Source organism: Enhydra lutris, unplaced genomic scaffold (genome assembly GCF_002288905.1).
Source record: "Enhydra lutris kenyoni isolate GAN:26980312 unplaced genomic scaffold, ASM228890v2 scaffoldscaffold6, whole genome shotgun sequence".
Classification (NCBI taxonomy): domain Eukaryota; kingdom Metazoa; phylum Chordata; class Mammalia; order Carnivora; family Mustelidae; genus Enhydra; species Enhydra lutris.
Window position 1 is genome coordinate 22,874,109 of NW_019154090.1, and position 24,177 is coordinate 22,898,285.

The 24,177-nt window shown below is 40.7% G+C and overlaps 1 protein-coding gene across 1 annotated transcript in view; it reads right to left on the reverse strand.

The window, feature by feature from the left end:
- LOC111141549 (PHD finger protein 20) overlaps positions 1-24,177 on the reverse strand; it is a 137,912-nt gene that overhangs the window by 95,413 nt on the left and 18,322 nt on the right. The window contains exon 2 of the mRNA XM_022494168.1: positions 19,815-19,929. Coding sequence (XP_022349876.1) covers positions 19,815-19,897 — 83 coding nt within the window. The 5' untranslated portion in view covers positions 19,898-19,929. The remainder of the gene's footprint in view (positions 1-19,814; positions 19,930-24,177) is intronic.

The following is a 24,177-nucleotide window of genomic DNA, read 5'->3' on the forward strand; positions in this document are numbered from 1 at the left end:
TGGGTGGCTCAGTGGATTGGGCCTCTGCCTTCGGCTCTGGTCATGATCTCAGGGTCCTGGGATCGAGCCCCGCATCGGGCTCTCTGCTCGGCAGTGAGCCTGCTTCCTCCTCTCTGCCTGCCTCTCTGCCTACTTGTGATCTCTCTCTCTCTCTCTCTGTCAAATAAAAAAAAAAAAAAAAAGTTTTTTTTAAAAAGAATAACATCTCTGCTCTCTCTAATCAATCAATGTCTTATAACTGTAAACTACCATGAATCATTATCAAAAAGGTTTTTTAAAAATTCAGGGTTGCAGGGGGCTGGGTGGCTCAGTCAGTTGAGCATCTCTTAGCTCAGCTCAGGTTTCAATCTCAGGGTTGCAAGTTCAAGCCCCGTGTTGGGCTCCACGCTGGGCACGGAGCCTACTTAAAATAATAATAATAATCCAGGGTCAAAGGGAAGAAAAAAAATTTTAATAAAAAATATAAATAAATAAATAAATAAATATAAAAGGAGGGAGAAAAGAAGAAAAAGATTTAAAAATTAAAATAAAAATCTAGGGCCTACCACTGGCTATGGAGTGGAAAAGATGAGGAAAGGAAGCTCAGTCCAGAAAGATATAGGAGACTGGTTACGTGGCTAGTGCCAGGGTCCAGAAGATCCATGATAGAGGCTTTCGGCCAGAAGGGGAGGGTGGAGGTAGCAGCCAGTGTGAGATTCAAGCTAGATTCTGGATGTGGATCTGACAAGATTAGCTGATAGAGTAGATGATGGGGTGGAAAAGAGGAGCTAAGGAGACTCCAAGGGGGCTCTAGAGGCTCTAGCCTGTTGAGTTCTGTGACACTTTACTATTAAAAAAAAAAAAGTACATTCTACCATTATAATAAATATACACACACACACACACACACACACACATATGTATATCTTTTACTCTAAGAATGATAAATAATCCAGAGGCCAGGAGCAAAACTCCTCAGTAGCAATGAGCACACCTAGCACCTGGATCTTTTTTAATACCATTTTCCAATAAAAGGAGCCAGGGCTCCTTGGAGAAATGGCTATTTGCAGGACTGCAGCACAAAATACACAAGATGAGCCTAAAATATTTTGTAGTGCCAAAAGTAAGGAAGTGTCTCTCATATACGTGCGCGCGCGCACACACACACACACACATACACACACACACATGCGGTGATGACTGGGTATATGTCCAAACGACACAAGAGGCAACTGAAAGAGCTCCCAATGCAACAAGAGCAACAAAATAAAGCAGTATTGGATTATAACCCAAAGTCTAAAAGAAATATGAATTCATGGGCGCCTGGGTGCCTCAGTGGGTTAAGCCGCTGCCTTCGGCTCAGGTCATGATCTCAGGGTCCTGGGATCGAGCCCCGCATCGGGCTCTCTGCTCAGCAGGGAGCCTGCTTCCTCCTCTCTCTCTGCCTGCCTCTCTGCCTGCTTGTGATCTCTCTCTGTCAAATAAATAAATAAAATCTTTAAAAAAAAAAAAAAAGAAATATGAATTCATGCTGATATAAATAAACGATCACTAAAAATAAGGAAAATCTAGAAACTGACAGAGCCAAAAGTGGCCTAAGGAGACATGACTACTAAACATAATGTTGGGGGCGCCTGGGTGGCTCAGTGGGTTAAAGCCTCTGCCTTCAGCTCAGGTCATGATCCCAGGGACGGAGCCCAGCATTGGGTTCTCTGCTCAGTGGGGAGCCTGCTTCCCCCTCTCCCTCTGCCTGCCTCTCTGCCTACTTGTGATCTCTGTCTGTCAAATAAATAAATAAAATCTTTAAAATAAATAAATAAATAAATAAAATGAAATAAACCTAATGTTGTATCCTGGATGGGCTCTTGAAACAGAAAAAGGACATTAGGGGGTAACTAAGGAAATATGAATAAAGTATGGACTTTTGGCAATAATAATATACCAATATTGGTTCATTAATTATAACAAATGTACCTTACATTTCTGTATTATTAAGTATAATGTTAATAGTAGGGGATACTGGGTGTGTTATATACAAGAACACTGTATTATCTTTGGAATTTTTCTATAAATCTAAAACTATTCTAAAATTAAAAGCTGGAGCTACTGGCTAGTTCAGTCGGAGGACCATGAGACTCCTACACTTGGGGTTGTGAGTTTTGAGCTACATGTTAGGTGTGGAGATCGCTGATAATAAAACCTTAAAAAATAAAATAGGGTCACATGGCTGGCTTAGTCTGTAGAGCATGTGACTCTTGATCTCAGGGTTGTGAGTGTGAGCCCCACACTGGGCAAGAAGCCTACTTAAAATTTAAAAAAATTAAAAATATGGCACCTGGGCGGCTCAGTTGGTTAAGCAACTTAGGTTCAGGTCATGATCCTGGAGTCCCAGGATCAAGTCCTGCTTCGGACTCCGTGCTCAGCAGGGAGTCTGCCTTTTCCTCTGACCAACCCCCTCTCATGCTCTCTTTCTCATTCTCTCTCTCAAATAAATAAATTCTTAAAAAAAAAATTAAAAACAAAAAAATTTAAAATAAAGTACAATTCTTACTGAAAAAACTCCTTGCCCACCAACCTCCAATGGGACTTCAGTGGAATTTTATGGCATCATCAATTTACCACATTTCTCACATCCAATCTCTCTTCAATCTTCTAAATGACAATCATACCTCATCTTTTTTCCTCAAACCCAAGCCTTCCTTCTTTAGATTCTTAGTCTCAGCTGAGATTTTCTTATCCCACTTAAAAAATAAAACCAATCAGGGGTGCCTGGGTTGCTCAGTCATTAAGCATCTGCCTTAAGCTCCGGTCATGATCCCAGGGTCCTGGAACTGAGTCCCATAATGGGCTCCCTGCTCAACGGGGAACCTGCTTCTCCCTCTCCCACTCCCCCTGCTTGTGTTCCCTCTCTCATGGTCTATGTCAAATAAATAAATAAGATCAATCAAAAAAAGAATTCCCAATGCTAGTAGGAACATAAAATGGTGCCACTGCTGTGGAAAAAAGTTTGGCAGTTCTTCAAAAGATTAAACAAGTTAGTTAGCATTTGACCCAGTAATTCTATTCTTACATACCTAAGAAATATGAAAACATATGTCCACACACAAACTCATACACAAATATTCATAGCAGCATTATTCATAATAGCCAAAAAACAAAAACAATACAAATACTTATCTACTGATGAATGGATAAACAAAACATAGTACATCCCTATTGTGGAATACTATTCATCCATCAAAAAGAATGCTGATATATGCTACAACACAAATGAATCTTGAAAATACCATTATTAAGGGGCACCTGGGTGGCTCAGTTGGTTAAGCCACTGCCTTCAGCTTAGGTCATGATCCCAGGGTCTTGGGATCAAGAGCCCCACACCAGGCTCCTCGCTGAGCGGAGAAGCCTGCTTCTCCCCTGCCTGCTATTCTCCCTGCCTGTGCTTGCTCTCTCCCTCTCTCTCCACCTTTCCTCTCTCCCTCTCTCCCTCCCTCTCTCTCTCTCTGTCAAATAAACAAATCAAAATCTTAAAAAAAAAAAAAAAAAAAAATACGAGGGCACCTGGGTGGCTCAGAGGGTTAAAGCCTCTGCCTTCAGCTCAGGTCATGATCTCAGGGTTCTGGGATCAAGCCCTGCATCGGGCTCTCTGTTCAGTAGGGAGCCTGCTTCTCCCTCTCTCTGCCTGCCTCTCTGCCTACTTGTGATCTCCATCTGTTGAATAAATAAATAAAATCTTAAAAAAAAAAAAAAATTAAATGGGGCACCTGGCTGGCTCAGTTGGTAGAGCATGCAATTCTTAGGCCCGAGGTCCTAACTTCAAGCCCCACATCACAGGGCTTAGGGCGTACATTAAAAAAAGAGAGAGAGAGAGAAGGTAATCCAAAGTAGTTAATTTTGGAACACCTGGCTGGTAGAGCATGTGACTCCTGATATCAGGACCATGAGTTTAAGCCCCACAATGGGCATGGAGTCAGTCTATTTTTCAAAAAAGAAAATATGCTGGGTACCTGGGTGGCTCAGTCTGTTAAGCATCTGCCTTCAGCTCAGGTCATGATCCCAAGGTCCTGGAATCGAATCCCACATCCAGCTCCCTGCCTTGCAGGGAGCCTGCTTCTCCCTCTGCTTCTACCTCTCTCTCTCTCCGTCTCTCATGAATAAATAAATAAAATCTTTAAAAAAAAATAAAAGAAAAAGAAAATATGTTAAGTGAAAGATGTTAGTCACAAAGAAACATATTGTGTGATTTGGTTTCTAAGAAATGTCCAGAATAGGCAAATCCACAGAGACAGAAAGTATATTAGTAGTTGCCCAGGGATGGGGAGGGCTGAGGGGGGAAAGGAAATGACTGTTAATGCATACAGGGTTTCTTTTTGGGGTGATGAAAATATTCTGAAATTAGGTAGTTGTGATAGTTGTACAACTTTGTGAATATGCTACAAATCGTTCATCTGTATCCTTTAGGAGAGTGAATTTACAGTATATAAACTACAAATCAACTTAGTAAAACAATAAAAAAAGGAGGGAAACAAAGGAATCCTACCAAGTGCTGGCAAAGACACAGAGCGACTGGGACTCTGATGCATTGCTGGTAGAAATGCAAACTGGAATAGCCACATTAGAAAACAGTTTGGCAGTTTTTCAACAAGTTAAACACACTTAACCTGTGACCCAGCAATCCCACTCCTTGGTATTTACGCAAAACAAATGAGAACTTACGTTCTCTCATATTTAGTAAAAACTGGAAACAATTCATATTTTTCAACAATTACACAGATGAACTGTGGTACATCCATACAATGGAATTCTACTCAGCGATAAAAGGAACAAAAAAAGGAACAAATGACTGATTCATGCTAAAGTGTGAATGAATCTCAAAAGTACTATAAGTGAATATGGTAAGAAGCCAAATTTAAAAGACTACACACCATACAATTCCATTTTTATAACAGCCTGGAAAAAGTAAAACTATATGTACAAGGACAGAATCATGGGTCATAAGAGCCAAAAGCAGTAGGAGGAGTTGACTACAAAAGGATACAAGAAAATTTCGTAGGGTGATAAAAGCACTCTACATTTTGATTGTGGTGGTACATGCTTAACTATGAATTTGGCAAGCCTCAGAACTGTACAGTATGTAAATTATAACTCAATTTTATTTATTTTTTTTATTTATTTTTTTATTTTTTTATTTTTTTTTTTTTTAAAGATTTTATTTATTTATTTGACAGACAGAGATCACAAGTAGGCAGAGAGGCAGGCAGAGAGAGAGGAAGGGAAGCAGGCTCCCTGCTGAGCAGAGAGCCCGATGCGGGACTCGATCCCAGGACCCTGAGATCATGACCTGAGCCGAAGGCAGCGGCTTAACCCACTGAGCCACCCAGGCGCCCCAATTTTATTTATTTTTTTTTAAAGATTTTATTTATTTAACAGAGAGAGAGAGAGCACAGCAAGGGGAGCAGCAGGCAGAGAGGGAGAAGCAGGCTCGGCGAGCAGGGAGCCCAATGTGGATCTCAATCCCAGGATGTGGGATCATGACCTGCGCCTAAGGCAGATGCTTAACTGAGCCACCCGGGTGCCCCTATAACTCAAGTGTAAAACAGAAAACACACACATACATACACAAAGAGAAAAACACATGCTCCATCACCAATTCTGCCTGCCAACCTTCATTTCTATCTGTATATCTAGCCTCCCTTTTCCCCTTATAATTAATGAACTATCTGCTCCTGTAAATGGCTAATTCCTCCATTTGTACACCATACCAGTCTCTCTCCCATTTTTCCTGAACTCAGACCAATCAGGATTTTGTCCCCACTGCTCCACTAAAACAACTCTCATCAAGATCATCTAAAACCTCAATGTCACCGAATCAGTAGTCACTGAATCTTCATCTTACTTGACCCAGGAGCGTCACAAACTGAAGTTATTACTCCCTGCTTCTTGAAATGCTTTTTTGCACTAAGCCTCTACACATCCTCCTCTTGGGATTCCTCCTGCCTCAATGGTCACCCCTTCCCAGTCTCTTTTGCTGGTTCCTCTACATCTGCTAACATCTACAGGAAGGCTCCTGGGCTCAGTCCTCCTTTTTATCTATACTGACTACCTAGATTACCACTATCTAACAGAACCTTCTCATTGAAAACTTCCTACATCTCTGCTCTCCAACTGGTAGCCACTAGCCACATGTGGCTACTGAATACTGGAATTGTGCCTAGTGTGACTCAGGAGATGAATTTTCAATTTTACTTAAACAGCTACATGTGGCTAGCGGCCAGAGCACAGCCCTGGATGAGCTCATCCAGTCCCATGAAAGCACATCTGATAAAGAACTGTTACCCAAAATACACAAGGAACTCTTAAAACTCATCAACAACAAGACAAAGAAACAAACAAAAGATGGGCAAAAGACCTTAACAGACACCTCACCAAGGAATATATAAAGACGGCAAATAAACGTATGAAAAGATACTCAACATATTTCATTAGAGAAATTGCAAATTTAAATAACAATGAGATACCACTACTTACCTATTATAATGACCAAAATCCAAAACACTGAGGACACCCAATATTGGTGAGCATGTGGAGTAATAGTAACTCTCATTCACAGGTGGTACAAATGCAAAATGGTACAGCCACTCGCAAAGAGTTTGGCAGTTTCTTGCAGAACTAAATATACCATATGATCTGGCAATCACATGCTTTTTTTTTTTTAAAGTAAGCTCTACACCCAACATGGGGCCTGAACTAATGATCCTAAGATCAAGAGTCGCATGCTCAGGGTGCCTGGGTGGCTCAGTTGGTTAAGGGTCTGACTCCCGATCTCACTTCAGGTCCTTAACCTCAGGGCTATGAGTTCAAGCCCCACACTGGGCACTATAGTGCATGGGGAGCTTACTTTAAAAAAAAAAAAAAAAAAAGAAAGAAAGAAAGAAAAAAGAAAAGTTGCATGTTCTACCAACTGAGCCAGCCAGGCACCCTGCAACCACCTTCTTTAGTATTTACCCAAATGAGTTGAAAACTTATGGATAAATAAACTGTGGTACATTCTGACAACATATTATTTAATGCTAAAAAGAAATGAACTATCAAGCCATGAAAGGACATAAATAATCCTTAATTGCTTCTTACTAAATGGAAAAAAACCCAATCTGAGAAGGCTACCTACTGTATCTATGTTCAACTGATGACATTATGGAAAAGATAAACCTATGGAGACAGCAAAAAGGTCAGTGATTGCCAGGGGTTAGGGGATAAGAACAACTGAAGAGGCAAATTACAGAGGATTTTTAGGGCAGTGAAACTCTCTGTACAATACCATAGCAGCAGATATGTGTCATCATAAATTTGTCCAAACCCAAAGAATGTGCAACATCAAAAGTAAGCCCTAACGTAAACTATGGAATTTGGGTGATAATGATGGTTCAATGTAGGTCCATAAACTGTAACAAACGTACCATTCTCCTGCAGGGTGTTGATGGGAAAGCTATGAAAGTATGGGGCCAAGTGATGGGTCTTCTCTGTGCTTTCTGCTCGATTTTGCTGCAAACCTAAAACTGCTCTAAAAAATAAAATCTATTTTTTTTTAATCCCATGTACTACTCACTGCCGATTCCCAAATTTCTATCTCTAACCCAGAGCTCACACCTCAGTGCCTGACTCACTTAGTTATTCAACCATCTGTTCAACAATCTCCACTTGGTTATCTAAAAGGAATGCAGTATTTAACATGTCCAAAACCAAATTACTGATTTTCCCCATTTCAGCAAGTAGTAATTCTACTAGCACTTAGACCAAACACCCTTGGAGTCACCCTTGACTCTTCTGTTTTTCTTACAATATCATCTGCAAATCTGTCAGCTACTTTCAAAAAATACTCAGACTCTGACCACTTCCCATCATCTCCACTGCTGCTTTTTTTGTTCAAGCAACTATCACCTTTAATCCAAACTAGAACCAAAGACTACTATTCTCCCTCTTTCTTTCCATGCCTGCCTACGGCATATTCTACACAAAACAACCACAGCCACTTTAAATAACTGAAACCAGGTAATGTCATTTCCTTGTTTAAAATCTTTCAATGACTCCCTATTATATTCAGAATAAATTCCAAATCCTTAAGTATGACCAGATCTGGCTCCTGCTGACATACCTGGACTCATCTCCTTCCTCTGACACCATTAATCTTTACCCTCTTTTTCCATCTTGAACATGAGCATGCTGGGCCTTGGCTGCCTCTGTCTAAATCCCTCTTCCCCTGGATATCCACCTGGCTCACTCCCTCCCTCACTTCGGATCACTATTCTTTTTTTTTTTTTAAGATTTTATTTATTTATTTGACAGAGATCGCAAGTAGGCAGAGAGGCAGGCAGAGAGAGAGAGAGAGGAAGAGAAGCAGGCCTCCCGCTGAGCAGAGAGCCCGATGCGGGGCGCGATCCCAGGACCCTGGGATCATGACCTGAGCCGAAAGCAGTGGCTTTAACCCACTGAGCCACCCAGGCGCTCCTCGGATCACTATTCAAATGTCTCCTTAAGAGATAGATCTTCCCTGAATACCTTCTTTATGAAAAAACACCCCACATACACACACCATGTCACACTCTTGTCCACTTTTTAGTACTTATTCCTCCTCCTAGCATTTATCACCACCTAACCTTATAGGTATGGGTCTGCTTGTTTATGGTCCATCTACCTCCACCAAATGTCAGCTCCTAAAAATCAGGGACTACATATCAGTCTGAATTACCACTCTATCTCCAGCATCTAGCACTGAATGAATGCCTTAGCATAAGACACCTGTGGGAAGACATCTAAAATTCCCACACACGAAATTAACTGTTCTCCCTCCGGGGGTTATACATGAACTCTGTATAGAGTTAAGTATCACTTTATGATATAATTAATTTCAAAAACTTCACTTTCTACCCTAGGTACAAGACACAGCATGGGGATCAAAGTTATGCCCTGTCATGCTCACAAGCCAGACTACCTTGATTCCAGTTCCAAATTCATCTAGTTGTGCAAGGTTGGGCAACTTAGTTAACCACTCTGCGTCTGTTTCCTCATGTATAAAATGGGAATAATAAAAATACCCACAACTCCTAGTGTTATGAGAATTACATAGGGTATAACATGTAAAGCTTTTAGACTTGTGCCTGGCAAAGAAAAAATCCCCCAATAAGTGTGAGCTATTGGGACACCTGGGTGGCTCAGCCAGTTAAGCATCTGCCTTCAGCTTAGGTTGTGATCCCAGGGTCCTGGGATCGAGTCCCACATCAGGCTCCTTGCTCAGTGGGAAGCCTTTTTCTCCCTCTGCCTGCTGCTCCCCCTGCTGTACTTTCTCTCCCTCTCTCTCTCTCTCTCTCTCTCTGACAAATAAATAAAAGCTTTTAAATAAATAAATAAATAAATGTGAGCTATTAGCAAAGACATAACCATGAGCATATATGATTAACATCATTGGTCAGCAATGCTAAAAGCCAGAGCCAAACACCTGAGTGGCCTCTAACCTAGAGGGGCCTATGTGATTCTTCCTTCATTCCACAGTCTGTAGCTTAGTGTCTGACTCCCAGCACTCAAAACATGTATGTGAAAAGCTCAGAAATGAAAAATTATTTTCATTTTTTTGTAAGTTCTTTTTAATATTTTATTTATTTATTTGACAGAGAGAGACACAGTAAGAGAGGGAACACTAACAGAAGGAGTGGGAGAGGGAGAAGCAGGCTTCCCGCCAAGCAGAGAGCCCGATGCAGAGCTCAATCCCAGGACCCTGGGACCATGACCTGAGCCAAAAGCAGAAGCTTAACAAATGAGCCACCCAGGTACCCCATAAGATTTTTATTTTTAATTAGGCTGTACATGCAACATGCGGCTCTAACTCACAACCCCAAGATCAAAAGTCACATATTCCACTGACGGAGTCAGTCAGATGACCCAGTGAAAAATTACTTTAATAAAAGTAAAATTAAAAAGGGGGTAGGGGGGAAGAATGGTACAAGAAGTGAAGAGGTAAGCTCAGCCACAGCACCTTCTTCCTAGAAACATCGCCAAAAGCAAGGGAACAAAAATGAACTTTTGGGGGGCGCCTGGGTGGCTCAGTGGGTTAAAGCCTCTGCCTTCAGCTCAAGGTCATGGTCCCGGGGTCCTGGGATCGAGCCCCGCATCGGGCTCTCTGCTCATCAGGGAGCCTGCTTCCTCCTCTCTCTCTGCCTATTTGTGACCTCTCTCTTTAAAAAAAAAAAAAAAAAAAAAAAAAAGAACTTTTGGAACGTCACCAAGATCAAAAGCTTTCGCAGAGCAAAGGAAACAGTCAAAAAAAACAAAAGACAACTGACAGAATGGGAGAAGATATTCGCAAACGACATATCAGATAAAGGGCTAGTATCCAAAATCTATAAAGAACTTATCAAACTCAACATCCAAAGAACAAATAATCCAATCAAGAAACGGGCAGAAGATATAAACAGACATTTCTGCAAAGAAGACATCCAGATGGACAACTGACACATGAAAAAGTGCTCCACATCACTCGGCATCAGGGAAGTACGAATCAAAACCACAATGAGATACCGCCTCACGCCAGTCAGAATGGCTAAAATTAACAAGTCAGGAAATGACAAATGTTGACAAGGATGCGGAGAAAGGGGAACCCTCCTACACTGTCAGTGGGAATGCAAGCTGGTGCAGCCACTCTGGAAAAGAGTATGGAAGTTCCTCAAAAAGTTGAAAATAGACCTACCCCAGGGCCCAGCAATCACACTACAGAGTATTTACCCTAAAGATACAAATGTAGTGATCCAAAGGGGCATGTGCATCCAAATGTTTATAGCAGCAATGTCCACAACAGCCTAACTATGGAAAGAATCTACATGTCCATCCACAGATGAATGGATAAAGAAGATGTGGTATATATATACAATGAAATACTATACAGCCATCAAAAGAAATGAAATCTTGCCATTTGCAACAATGTGAATGGAACTAGAGGGTATTATGCTGAATGAAATAAGTCAATCAGATGAACTGATTGATCAATTATCATATGATCTCTCTGATATGATGAATTTGAGAGGCAGGGCAGGGGGTTGTGGGGGGGTAGGGAAGGCGAAAATGAAACAAGATGGGATCAGGAGGGAGACAAACCATAAGAAACTCTTAATCTCACAAAACAAACTGGGGGTTGCGGGGGGGGGGGGGGGTAGGAATAGGGTGACTGGCTTATGGACACTAGGGATGGTATGGGCTATGGTGAATGCTGTGAAATGTATGGTGACCTGTACCCCTGGGGCAAATAATATACGTTAATTAAAAAAAGGAAGAAGAAGAAGACGTGCAAGAGGTAACAACCAGGAACCGAGACTTGATCAATGCAAATAATACTAAAAAAAAAAAAGAAAGAAAGAAAATTTAAGAGGAGAGCTAACTAAGGACATTACACAACTCAGATTTTAAAATCTTTTATACAAAAAGTAAGGCGCCTGGGTCGCTCAGTGGGTTAAGCCTCTGCCTTCAGCTCAGGTCATGGTCTCAGGGTCCTGGGATCAAATCCCGCATCGGGCTCTCTGCTAGGCAGGGAGCCTGCTTCCTCCTCTCTCTCTCTCTCTCTGCCTGCCTCTCTACCTACTTGTGATCTCTGTCAAATAAATAAATAAAATCTTTAAAAAAAAATCTTTTGTACAAAAAGTAGAAGGAGACTATGATCAACTTATATGGAAACAAAGCGGTGGAAATGTGCCACGGAGTCAGGAAAGCAACAGACAGAAGGAATTTTGCACCGTGTTCTGGGCAAGATGAGAGAAGGCCAGGCCTACTGTTTGAGGCAGATGGTGTGCTCCTGACAAATGAAGGGAACAAGGCAGAGGGAGGCAGAACTAGCAGTTTCTGTTCTAGCCACCAAACATGATTGCTAGGAGACTACAGCCTCTCACATGCTACTCAGTTCATCTGCATAACCTAGAGGTAAAGTGGGCAGGCAAGATTACACCATCTACAGAGTAGGAAATGGATATCTGGAAATTGTCCCCCAAAGTGGTAGGTGCAAAATTAGAACATGCATTCTTATCAATAATCCATACCCTGTTTGGTGAGATAAACTGTTTTTAGAACTAACAACTTCCATGGAAAATCTAAATCTGTATTTTACAAACTCCCCTCTCTAAATAATAAAAATCCTAATCCTGTGATTTCTTAGGGACCCTAGAATTTAGGAAGGAAAAGCTGGTTTGGATAATTTACAAATGCATTCTGATCAGGTATACATAAAACTGTTTTCTAACAAACCAAGTTAATCTCAGATTCTTCAGTTCCAAATGGGTTTGCTTTGGGGGCTTAAATGAGATACCTCATGTAAAGCAATTAAGGCAGTTAAGCATTGTACCTCACACATAGCAAATCTCTGATAAATGTTAGTTACCATTGCTACTGTGGTTTAACGTAAGTATATATGTAGTAGACAAGGGAAGAGAGAAACCAGGCCTCTGTATAAGCATCACAGACAAAATAAATCAAAGATATAGACCTATTAAAAATGTCGAAGCATTAATCCAGAAAGACCCACTCACCCACTCTGGGTCACATTTGTATCTTCATACACGTCTATTGTCACATGGGTTTTGAAAAATAATTTAACCCTTTTCATGACTTTTTTTTTTTTTTTTTTGCAACCTAGAAGTAAATCCAGAAAATATGGAAGAGCACTCAGAAAAACATCACTAGGGAAAGGAATCACCTGGGAGGCATAGCCAGTCTTTGGAGTCAGATAAACAGGGGTTTAATTCCAGCTGCACCACACACTAGCTGTGAAATTTGGAACAAGGGATTTTTTACCTCTGTGAGCCTTTGTTTCTTCCCTCATTTATAAAATCAAAATAATAAACAACATAGCTTGCTGAGAAAATTTAATGGAATAGCTGTATATAGGGAACCTGGCGCTGTCAGGCCTGCACATAATTGCTATCTAATTCTGCAATATTAAAAAAAAATTTCTCTCAGGCTTAAGATGTAAGCAATCAGAACACCCAGAAAAATGTTTCCTACAATCATTTGGAACTTGGTCCACAAATACTTTATTGATTACCTATTATATGCCAGGTGCAATTTTCAGGCACTAGAGATATATCAGCAAACAAAATTGATAGCACATCCACGGCTGCCTTGGAAATGCACCCACTACATCCTTACCAAGTAGATAATAACTGACCCCAGCCGCAAAGGCTCTAAACCCATCCTGACCTCTAAGCCATCTCCACACTTCCCTAGCATTGTTTCCAGCCAAGGATTGAGTGAGCAGGTATACTAAGATAAGACTCTACCTGGGAGACAAGACTCTTTTGATAGCAACAATGGCTTGAGAAATCCCTATCTCCTTTGCCAAAACTTACTGGTAGATGGAAGACATCCTATCTTCCTTTTCTCTCCCTGCCAGGGGTTAAGACTCTTCCCAGCCTCTTCCCCTCATTCCCCATTTCCCTTTACAGGAGGTTTCCAAATCAATCAATTACACTGCTTCTCAGAGAACCCAATCTACCGTACTAGCCCTCAACTGAGCTAGCATTCTAGAAGGAAAGACAGATAAATAAAAAATAATCAGGAGCACCTGGATGGCTCAGTTAGTGGAGCAGGTGACTCTTGATCTCAGGGTTGTGAGTTTCAGCCCCACAATGAATGTAGAGATAACATAAAAATAAAATCTTGGGGGGCACACGCCTGGGTGGCTCAGTGGGTTAGAGCCTCTGCCTTCAGCTCAGGTTATGATCTCAGGGTCCTGGGATCGAGCCCTGCATCGGGCTCTCTGCTCAGCAGGGAGCCTGCTTCCTCCTATCTCTCTGCTTGCCTCTCTGCCTACTGTGATCTGTCTCTGTCAAATAAATAAATAAATATCTTTTTAAAAAAATCTTCGGAGGGCCTGGGTAGCTCAGTCAGCTGGGCATACAACTCGACTTCAGCTTGGTCATGATCTCAGGGTCTTGAGACTAAGACCCGCACCAAGCTCCGCAATGAGCCTGAGCCTGCTTAGGATTCTCTCTCTCCCCTCTCCCTCTGTCCCCCACTTATGGCATGCACTCATGTGCTCTCTCTCTCTCAAAAAATAAATAAAATAAATTAACAAATAAAATCTTTAAAAAAATTTTTAAAAATCAAATCAAATAATTATAGACCAACAAGGGTATAGCATAAGCAAATTCTTTAGGTGTTCTCCTTATCTTGTAAGTTGTGATACTTATAAGACCTATACATGTGTTGGGGCGCCTGGGTGGCTCAGTTGTTGAGCGTCTGCCTTCGGTCATACATGATCCCAAGGTCCTGGGCTCAAGCCCCACATTGAGTTCCATGCACGGTGGGAAAGCTCACCCTCTCCCTCACCCACTCCCCTTGCTTGTGTTCCCTTTCTCATTATGTCTCTCTCTGTCATACACATGTATGCCAGAAAAGGGGAAATTTTACTGTATATATATTTAAAAATAACTTCAAACATAGAAAATTATACTGCAAGAGTATTAAAAAGGAACTCACAGTGGTGCCTGGGTGGCTCAGTAGTCAGTTAAGCGCCCAACTCTTGGTTTCAGCTCAGCTAATGATCTCAGGGTCATGGAGCCTGCTTAAGATTCTCTTTCCTCCCCCCTCTAAAATCAATTAATTGATTAACTGATTAAAAATTAAATTTTAGGGGCGCCTGGGTGGCTCAGTGGGTTGGGCCTCTTCCTTTGGCTCAGGTCATGGTCTCAGGGTCCTGGGATCAAGCCCCACATCGGGCTCTCTGCTCGGCAGGGAGCCTGCTTTCCCCTTCCTCTCTGCCTGCCTCTCTGCCTACTTGTGATCTCTCTCTCTCTCTCTGTGAGGTAAATAAATAAAATTGAACAAAAACAACAACAAAAAATTAAATTTTAGAAAAAAATTTTTCAAAATAAAAGACAAAAATAAAAATATAAATTACAAAATATTAAATTTAAGTTGGAAATACCAAAATGAACTCACAACTTCTCAAAAATTTTATTTCCTAGTTCTATCCACTGAAAAGGACTAAAAGCAGTAACATTCTAGCAGCAATAAAACCAGTGCCCAGAGTTATTTCTAAACACTACTTCCACCTAAAAGGAATTAGGCCTCCTTAGAGAAATGGCTGACTCCAGGGTCTAGAGAATGACAGGGGCAAAATAAATGTGGGCCTTCTAAGTAGTGCCAGAAAAAAAGAAAATACTCAAGGACTAATAGAGGTGTACTGAAAGAACAAAGAACCCAGTATTAATATCATTAATCAATGTTCAAATTTCCAACAATCTCATAAATGTCATCTTTTTTTAGCAGTTACCTTTTTTTTTTTTAAAGATTTTATTTATTTATTTGACAGAGAGAGAGAGAGAGAGAGAAATCGCAATCAGGCAGAGAGGCAGGCAGAGAGAGATGGGGAAGCAGAATCCCTGCTGGGCAGAGAGCCCGATACGGGGCTTGATCCCAGGACCTGAGATCATGACCTGAGCTGAAGGCAGAGGCTTAACCCACTGAACCACCCAGGCACCCCTTTAGCAGTTACTTTTAAACTATGATCTCAGTAGGACACCTGGGTGGGTCAGTCAGTTTAACTATGTTCTCGGTAAAGTTCACACACTGACTTTGGTCAACGACAAGATTCAATAGCATTGAGTCTCCAATAACCAAAGTGAAAATGTAATACAAAAAGATCCAGGGATACCTGGTGACTCAGTAGGTTGGGCATCCCACTCTTGGTTTCAGCTCACATCATGATCTCAGGGTCATGGAATCAAGCCCCATATGGGGCACCATGCTCAGCACAGAGTCTGCTTGAGATTCTCTGTCTCTGTCCTCCTCCCACTCACATATGCTCTCCTCTCTCTCTCTCTCTTGCTCACTCACTCAAATAAATAAATAAATAAATAAAGGCAATCTTTTAAAAAAAAATCCATTCACAAGGTGCTCCTGGGTAACTTAATCAGTTGGGCATCTGACTATTAATTTCAGCTCAGGTCATGATCTCAGAGTTGTGATCACAGGGTCTGAGACTAAGCCTGGGCTCTAAGCTGGGCATGCTTAAGCCTGCTTAAGATTCTCTCTCTTCCTCTCCCTCTGCCCCTCTCCCCTACTCACGCATGCATGTGCATACTCTGCAATAAAAGAAAAAAGATCCATTCACAGAAGCAACAAACACCAGAAGGTACTTAGGAATAAGTCTAATAGATAACATGCAAAAGCTTTATGAAAGTTATAAAACATTACTTATGTTTATAAAGGAAAATGTGAATAAATACAAAAACATAATATTTTCAGGGCACCTGGGTGCCTCGGTCGGTTAAGTATCCAACTCTTGATCTCCACTCAGGTCATGATTTCAGAGTCCTAGCCCGGTGTCAGGCTCCTTGCTCAGCAGGAAATCTGCTTAAGGATTCTCTCCCCCTCTCCTGTTGCCCCTCCCCCCGTTCACACCCTCTCGCACATGCACATTCTCTTTTTCTCTAGAATAAATAATTTAAATAAATAATAAAGAAATCATTTTAAAAATAAAATTAAAATTAAAATTCACATTAAAAGTAAAGATCTATACCTGAAACTAATATAGCACTGAATGTCAATTATGCTTCAGTTTTTTCAAAAAAAAAAAAAGAGAAAAAGAGAAAAGGTTTAAGAATACAGCAAATAAAGCATACAGGGGCAAAATCTGTCTTAACAGCTATCAAGACTTACTTTAAAGCAATGTAAATTAGATGTGTTGCTATTAGCACCAGAGTAAATATAAATTAATAGAGCAGAGTAAGGAGCTAAGAAGAGAGAGTGCCATGTTATGGCACTTGGTATATAGAAGTGGTACTGCAGATCAGTGGGGAAAGAATGGACTGCCCTACAAACGATGATGGGGCACCTGATTATTTAAATTGTGAATAAAAAAAATTAGACCAAGTTCATCCCATACATAGGATCAATTCTAGGTAAATAAAGATCAAAATGTGAAAAGCAAAACTTTAAAACTTTTAGAAGAATTTAGGAGAGTATTATATGCCACAAAAGATACCAGAAACAAGCTGAAAGGGGGCACCTGGGTGGCTCAGTCAGTTAAGTGTATGCCTTCAGCTCAGGTCATGATGGGATCGAGCCCCACACCAGGGAGCCTGCTTCTCCCTCCCTCTGCCTGCTGCTCCCCCTGCTTGTCCTCTCTCTTTCTCTCAAATAAATAAATAATAAAAACTTTTTTTAAATTTAAAAAAAAAAAAAGAAAAGAAAAGAAACAAACAAGCTGAAAAGACAAGTTACAGACTGGAAGATTTCCGCAACACAAACTGACAAAGAATTGGAATCCATAACGTATTAGAAGAACACTAATAAATCATTGAGAACAGATAATCAAATAGGAAAATAGCCAAGAACAAGTCACAGAACACACATATTAGAAAATGCTCAACCTCACCAGAAGTACGAGCAACATAAAATAAAACAAAGTTTCATAACCAACAGATTAGCAAAACCAGAAAGTCTTTAAAAAGCAAGGATTGATAAGGACGTGGAAAAACAGGAAGTTTAATGCACTACTCTGGGGGTGTAATTTAATAGAAGCATTTTGGAAATAAACTTGGCAATTTCCAGTAAAACTGAAAATGTGTATATCATATTACTCAACAAATTCACTGGAGTAGGGCTTATCAAAAAGCAGTTCATGACCCATTGGATTCTAAAATAAAATTAATGAATCTAGACCAGCACTTGTGCATATGTTCAGGAAACATACATACAACATAGAGGGAAAAATCAGAATATAATGCATGTCTAGGGTTAAGAACTGTCTCTAAGTTTTTGCTCCGGTTAAATTATTATGTGTATATGGGTGGGTATTACACTGGATTTAAAATATATTTCTTACTATAAATTGCCATAAAAAAGGTTTGAAAGCCACTGCCCAAGAAGTATTCTTGCAAAAGGATACACAAAAAAGTCATTTACAGAGATGTTCACAATAACAGTGTGTTGTTTATTTTTTAAATTTATTATTCTTTTTAGTAATCTTTACACTAACATGGGGCTTGAACTCATGACCCTAAGATCAAGAGTGGCACACTCTTCTGACTGAGCTAACCAAGCGCCCCAGCAACATTAAGTTTAAAGTGGAAAAACTGGAGGCGAGCCTGGCTGGCTCAGTAGAGAGCATGGGACTCTTAACCTCCAGGTTATTAGTTCAAACCCTACACTGGGCCTAGAGCTTACTTTAAAAATAAACAAAGTGAAAAACTGGAATCTAAATGTCTATCAGTAGGAGACTAGATAAACGAAATATGATATATTCCTTTTTTTTAATCTGGTATATTCATACAACAGAACTCTATACAGAAGTTAGGAGGAGTATCTTATATATCAGTACGCATGAATCACACAAACACAAGCTAAAGAAACAAACAATATAATAAAACATTCATTTTTAAATGAACCGATTTTAAATAAAGTGATTCTAACTATTACTTATGAATACATATATATAGTTAAAATGTAAAAACATGGACAGAAAGGATACAACCAACTTCGGGATGCTGGTTGCCTCTATGGAACACAGAAGGGGAATTGAATCGGTAAGGTATAAAAGACACTTGCATTAAATCAGAAATGTTTTATAGCCTTAATTTTTTAACATAAATATAATAAAACAAAAATGTCATTTATTCTGAGTGACATTTATTAATTTATTAATAAATCTTTTTATTAAATTTTACATACTAATTTGTTTTATTAATATTCACTAATATTTATTCTGAGAGATAACTATACAGATTATTTTATGGCTAGCTGTACTTCTTTACTTTTTCTAAATTTTAATTTTTTTCCACATTTGAAAAGAATTCTTCCCTTAATTAAGCTGCCTTAAAAAGAGCTGAGAGAAAACAAAAAAGGGAAATAATCACAGATAATACAAACAGCCTAAAACAACAAGGTATTCAAAAGGTCCACAATTCATTTATCAAATCTTCTATCCCCAAAAGGCAGCAGACATTTTCTGCCCAGCCAACATTTCCCTGCTTCTCTTTTCCCCTCTCTTCTCTTCCTACACCCCAGGAACTGGTCAGTCTATTTTCAGAAAACTCCCCAAAAGGACTACACTCAGAAATGCTTGAATTCTGAAACCCCCACCTTTACCTTAAACATTAACAAATGACCAAATTGTAGGACGTTCTCAACAACCATCATTACCAACAGTTGGTAAGGAAGGTCTTTCTCCACATATTCTATTCCGTGATTCTCAGAAAAACTCTGAGGTTGATATTACTACTATCCACACATTTACAGATGAAGCTGATCCTCAAAGTGGGAATTACCACCCAGAGGTTACAAGTCACTGACAAGTCGGGACTACAAGCCCTCGGCCTTCTACATTTAATCACCATACAGAGTGATGACTAAATTTCAACCACAACACACTCCCAGAAAACAGGAGGAGTTGTTCACAACACACAAACTATTCCAATCTAACCCCTTTCCTTCATGCTTCCATCCCTGATCTATTCTCTCTTCTTCCAGACCGGGAGCCACTCAAGAGCAAGAGAGTGCCACTTTTAACTCTTCCCTGCCTTGTAGCCATCCATGCTTCTTTTTCCCATCACTCCTTCTCCGAACGGGCAGAAAGGGGAAACAAGTATTAACAAGTAGACACGGAATGGTCTCCATGACAGACGGATCCCAGCACCAAAAAGAAAGGACATTTCCACATCTCTAGGCTTAAGTCTCCTACCTTCCAAGGGTCAGGGAGCAGGAAAACACTACAGAAAAGCACAGGCTACCCCTCTTTATCAATGCTCGCAAAAATCCTTTACTGAAGGAATTTAATTAACAGAAAAATATAAAAGTACCAGTTTTTTAATCGGTCCCGGGCTTCCAACTGGGCTCCCACTTCAAAGCTGATTCCTCGTCTGTTAGGTGGATGCTTTGTCATTTTCAGTCATCAGCGGGGCTGCCTTTATTCTCCTGAAAAAGCCAATTAAATATTTATGAAACTTAGGCAAAGTCTGCCCAGAGTGTAGCATCAGTCACTACACATAAAAGACAAACAGGAATTATTCAAAACAAAAAGCTCCAGGAAACCCTGCCAGTGGCTACTTCCAAGCCTGCTCTCATCCTAACACAGATGTGCCCTCCACTGTCTCCTCCTTCTCTATTATGTGGTGTCCTGTAGTTCCAGAAATCCTGAGGAGACCTGCACTCAACAATGCTGACCAAGGACTCACTTAAAGGGAAACACCTCAGAACTCAAAAAAAAAAAAAAAACCAACTGCTTTCCAGGTTAAATACAATCATTTGCTAATGCATTCAACAAGTATCTGCTGAGAGACTAGAAAAAAACGGTCAAGACCAAAAGAGACACAGTTCCTGTCCTCATGAAGACTCTAGTCCACTGAAGGAAGACAAAATTGCAGACAGTAAACAGAAGAATAACTACAAGTTGCAACTCCTTTGAATTTTAATACAAAAGAAGTAAACAAAAGCTGAGATACTGATTTCTGGCCCTATTTGGAAGGCTAGACAAGGAGGAACTATACTTTCTTTGTTCTATTTATATTTTCTGCCTCTTCTTGAATTCATTCTGACAATTTATATTTTCCTAAGTAATTCTTTATCAATTCTTTGGATCCTGGGACAGGTGGTCATTTTCTATATGAATAAAATTTATCTTTAGGCACCAGAGGTGGTTCTAATGGAAATGTAGCACTCTGAGCTCTTGGGGCACTTAAGCAGGCCACATTCACAGAGCAGGCGACCTCAAACTGCATTTTCCACCGCTAAACTTTGGGTTTCAAAAGTTTATACTGGGGGCGCCTGGGTGGCTCAGTGGGTTAAAGCCTCTGCCTTCGGCTCAGGTTATGATCTCAGGGTCCTGGGATCGAGCCCCACATCGGGCTCTCTGCTCAGTGAGGAGCCTGCTTCCCCCTCTCTCTCTGTCTGCCTCTCTGCCTACTTGTGATCTCTGTCAAATAAATAAATAAAATCTTAAAAAAAAAAAAAAGTTTATACTGCCCAAGCAACATCAGAGCACTACCGAGGCAACATCTGCCTCACACCAGAAACAATCTTTGCAATGGACTGACAGGCGCCCCTACATTTTAGAAAGAATTTGTTTGCAGTACATTACATGAAAAGGCAGGATCCCAAATTATATCACTTTAAAACTCACATTAAAACTCATTAAAGCTCACATTAAAACTCATGTATGGGGGCGCCTGGGTGGCTCAGTCCGTTAGGCATCTGCCTTGGGCTCAGGTCATGATCCCAGGGACCTGGGACTGAGCCCCATGTCAGGTTCCCTGCTCAGCAGGAGGTCTGCTTCTCCCTCTGCCTGCAGCTCCCCCTGCTTGTGTGCTCTGTCAAATGAATAAATAAAATCTTTAATAAGTAAGTAAATACATACATATATACATCTCATGTATGTTTGGGACACCTGAGTAGCTCAGTCAATTAAGCATTCAGCTCTTGGTTTCAGCTCAGGTCATGATCACAGGATGCTGGGATCAAGCCCCATGTTGGGCTCCCCCTCTCTGCGCCCCTCCCCCTGCTTATGCACATACTCTCTATCTAAAATAAATTAAATAAATCTTTAAAACTCATGTGTGTTTAGGTGCACCTGGGTGACTCAGTCAGTTAAGCACTAGACTCTTGATTTTGGCTGAGGTCATGACTTCAGGGTCATGAGAGCCAGCCCCACATCAGGCTAAGCACTGGTGGAGCCCACTTAAGATTCTCCATCCCTCTGTCCCTCCCCCCACTCAGCACTCTTTCTCTCTCTCCCTCTCTCTCTCTCTAATAAATAAAATCTTTTTTTAAAAAGGCTGGTAGGAAAAAACAGGTGGTAGGTGATTGTTCTTTTCCTTTATTAATTTTTTTAAGTGATCTCTACATTCAACATGGGACTTGAAATCACAACCCTGAGATCAAGAGTCACATGCTCTACCAACTGAGTCAGCCAGGTGCCCCTGTTCTTTCCTTTTAAACGGTTTCACAGGGACACCTGGGTGGCTCAGTTAGTTAAGTGTCCGCTTTCAGCTCAGGTCATGATCCCAGGGTCCTAGGACCAAGTCCCATGTCAGGCTCTTTGCTCATCAGGGAGCCTGCTTCTCCCTCTGCCTGTTGCTCCCCCTGCTTGTGCTCTCTCTCCCTCTCAAATGAATAAAATCTTTTAAATATATATATATAAATAAATAAAGTTTCATAAATTTAAAGATTTTCACAATGGAAATTTTCTGTAAGAAGGAAAAAGAACCATTTAATTTGAAAGCTGAGCTACCCATTAAACAACCAATTTGGAAGGGCTGATACCAGGGAACACACACTTCAAATGAAGGCAGGAATGGTTGACAGTTGAATACTAAGGAACTGAAACATTCTAAGAAACTGAAAAGCTATTATGTTAAGAGTGTTTCCAGTATAAGGACCCTAGGAATGGGAGAATCAGAGGTCTGGCTGACTTTACCTAACACTCTCCAGGAAAATGAGGTATCAAATCTGATAAGTAAATCCAATCAGTGTAAGTTTTCATTTTGGGCGCACCTGGGTAGCTCAATCATTAAGTATCTGCCTTCAACTTAGGTCATGATCCCAGCAACATGGGATCAAGCCCCCCTGCTCGGCAGGGGAGCCTGCTTCTCCCTCTCCAGGTCCCCTCGCTTGTGTTCCCTCTCTCATTCAGTCAAATAAATAAATAAATAATCTTTTTTAAAAAGTTTTAATTTTGGCTTGACTGACAAATACCACCTCAAATTATCTATCTTTTTATCTCTGACTTCATGCATAAGTAATATACAGATTTATAGTTTGGCCCCCAGATTATATGAAAAAGTAATGCCAGAGCTGCCTAGCTGGCACAGTCAGTAGAGCATGCAACTCTTGATCTTGGGATTGTAAATTCCAGCCCCAAGCTGGGTGTAGGGATTACTTAAAAATAAAAAAAATAAATAAAAAATAAATAAAAAATAAAAAGTGATGCCAAACAAGAAGAAAGGCAGAGTGGCAATGAACACTCACTGAGCTCCCACTATTTGTCAGACTTTATGCACGGCGACAGCTCACTTTTATAGCGACTATGTATATAATGTAATAGGACTAAATGCTTGGCCTTGAATCCCCAGATCCACCCCATACTAACTGAATGAATTTGGGTAAATTACTTAACAGCTCTGAATTCTCTCCTCTCCTTAAAAGGGGTTAGAGTGGTGATAACAGTATCTATCCCCTGCAATGGGTATGAGGATTAAATGAGATAATCCATTTAAGGGGCAAAGGACTGGTGCAAAGTAAGGAGTATAAAGAAGTTATTAGCTGCTAATAATTCTATTATCACAAATGAGGAAATTATGCTTAAAGTAATTTGGCTAGGGTTCAGGTGCTAAGTGACAAGCCCCAGAACAAAAGCTCAGGTCTGCTTGATTTCTGAATTAATTCTTTCACCACACGAATTCTCCCCATGTACTCTAGGAGACCTTCCATTAAAATATAGGAGTGTGGAAGGCAGTAATTGAGTGAAGATGAGCAGATCATCCTCAAGAGTTCAAAGCAAAGGAAAGAAAGAAAGAAAGAAAGAAAGAAAGAAAGAAAGAAAGAAAGAAAGAATTCCTCTTAAGACTGAATTGTCAGAAGGTTTTCCTTACCATGAACTAAACTAAAGCCTGTTTCATTCTAACTCTGACCCACTTGTTTGAAGTTTCACTCTGGTATTAATGAGGGAGCAGAAGGCTAGCTGAAGACAAAGCATAAGCTAACACCCCGCAACCTCTCCCCTCACCCCCACTCCTGGGTGGAGTTAAGTCTGACATTCTTCCAGGAAGCTCCCAGCTATCTTAATGTTAACCCTTTACTGGAAGAAAAAACCACCATAGCTTGAAATTAGCAAGGCCTCTAGGAGCATAGGAAAGTCATCTTGGACATCTTCCTTTTTCCTTGCCTCCCCCAACTCCCAAGTATATAATCAGCCACCCCTTACAACCCTAGTGCAGCAGCTCTTCCTGTCCATGGATCCTGTCCCCATTCTTTAAAAAAAACACCATTTTGCACCAAGGACATCTCAAGAATCTTTCTTGGGAAAAAAAAAAAAAAAAAAAAGGGACGCCTGGGTGGCTCAGTTGGTTAAGCAGCTGCCTTCGGCTCAGGTCATGATCCCAGCGTCCTGGGATCGAGTCCCGCGTCGGGCTCCTTGCTCATCGGGGAGCCTGCTTCTCCCTCTGCCTG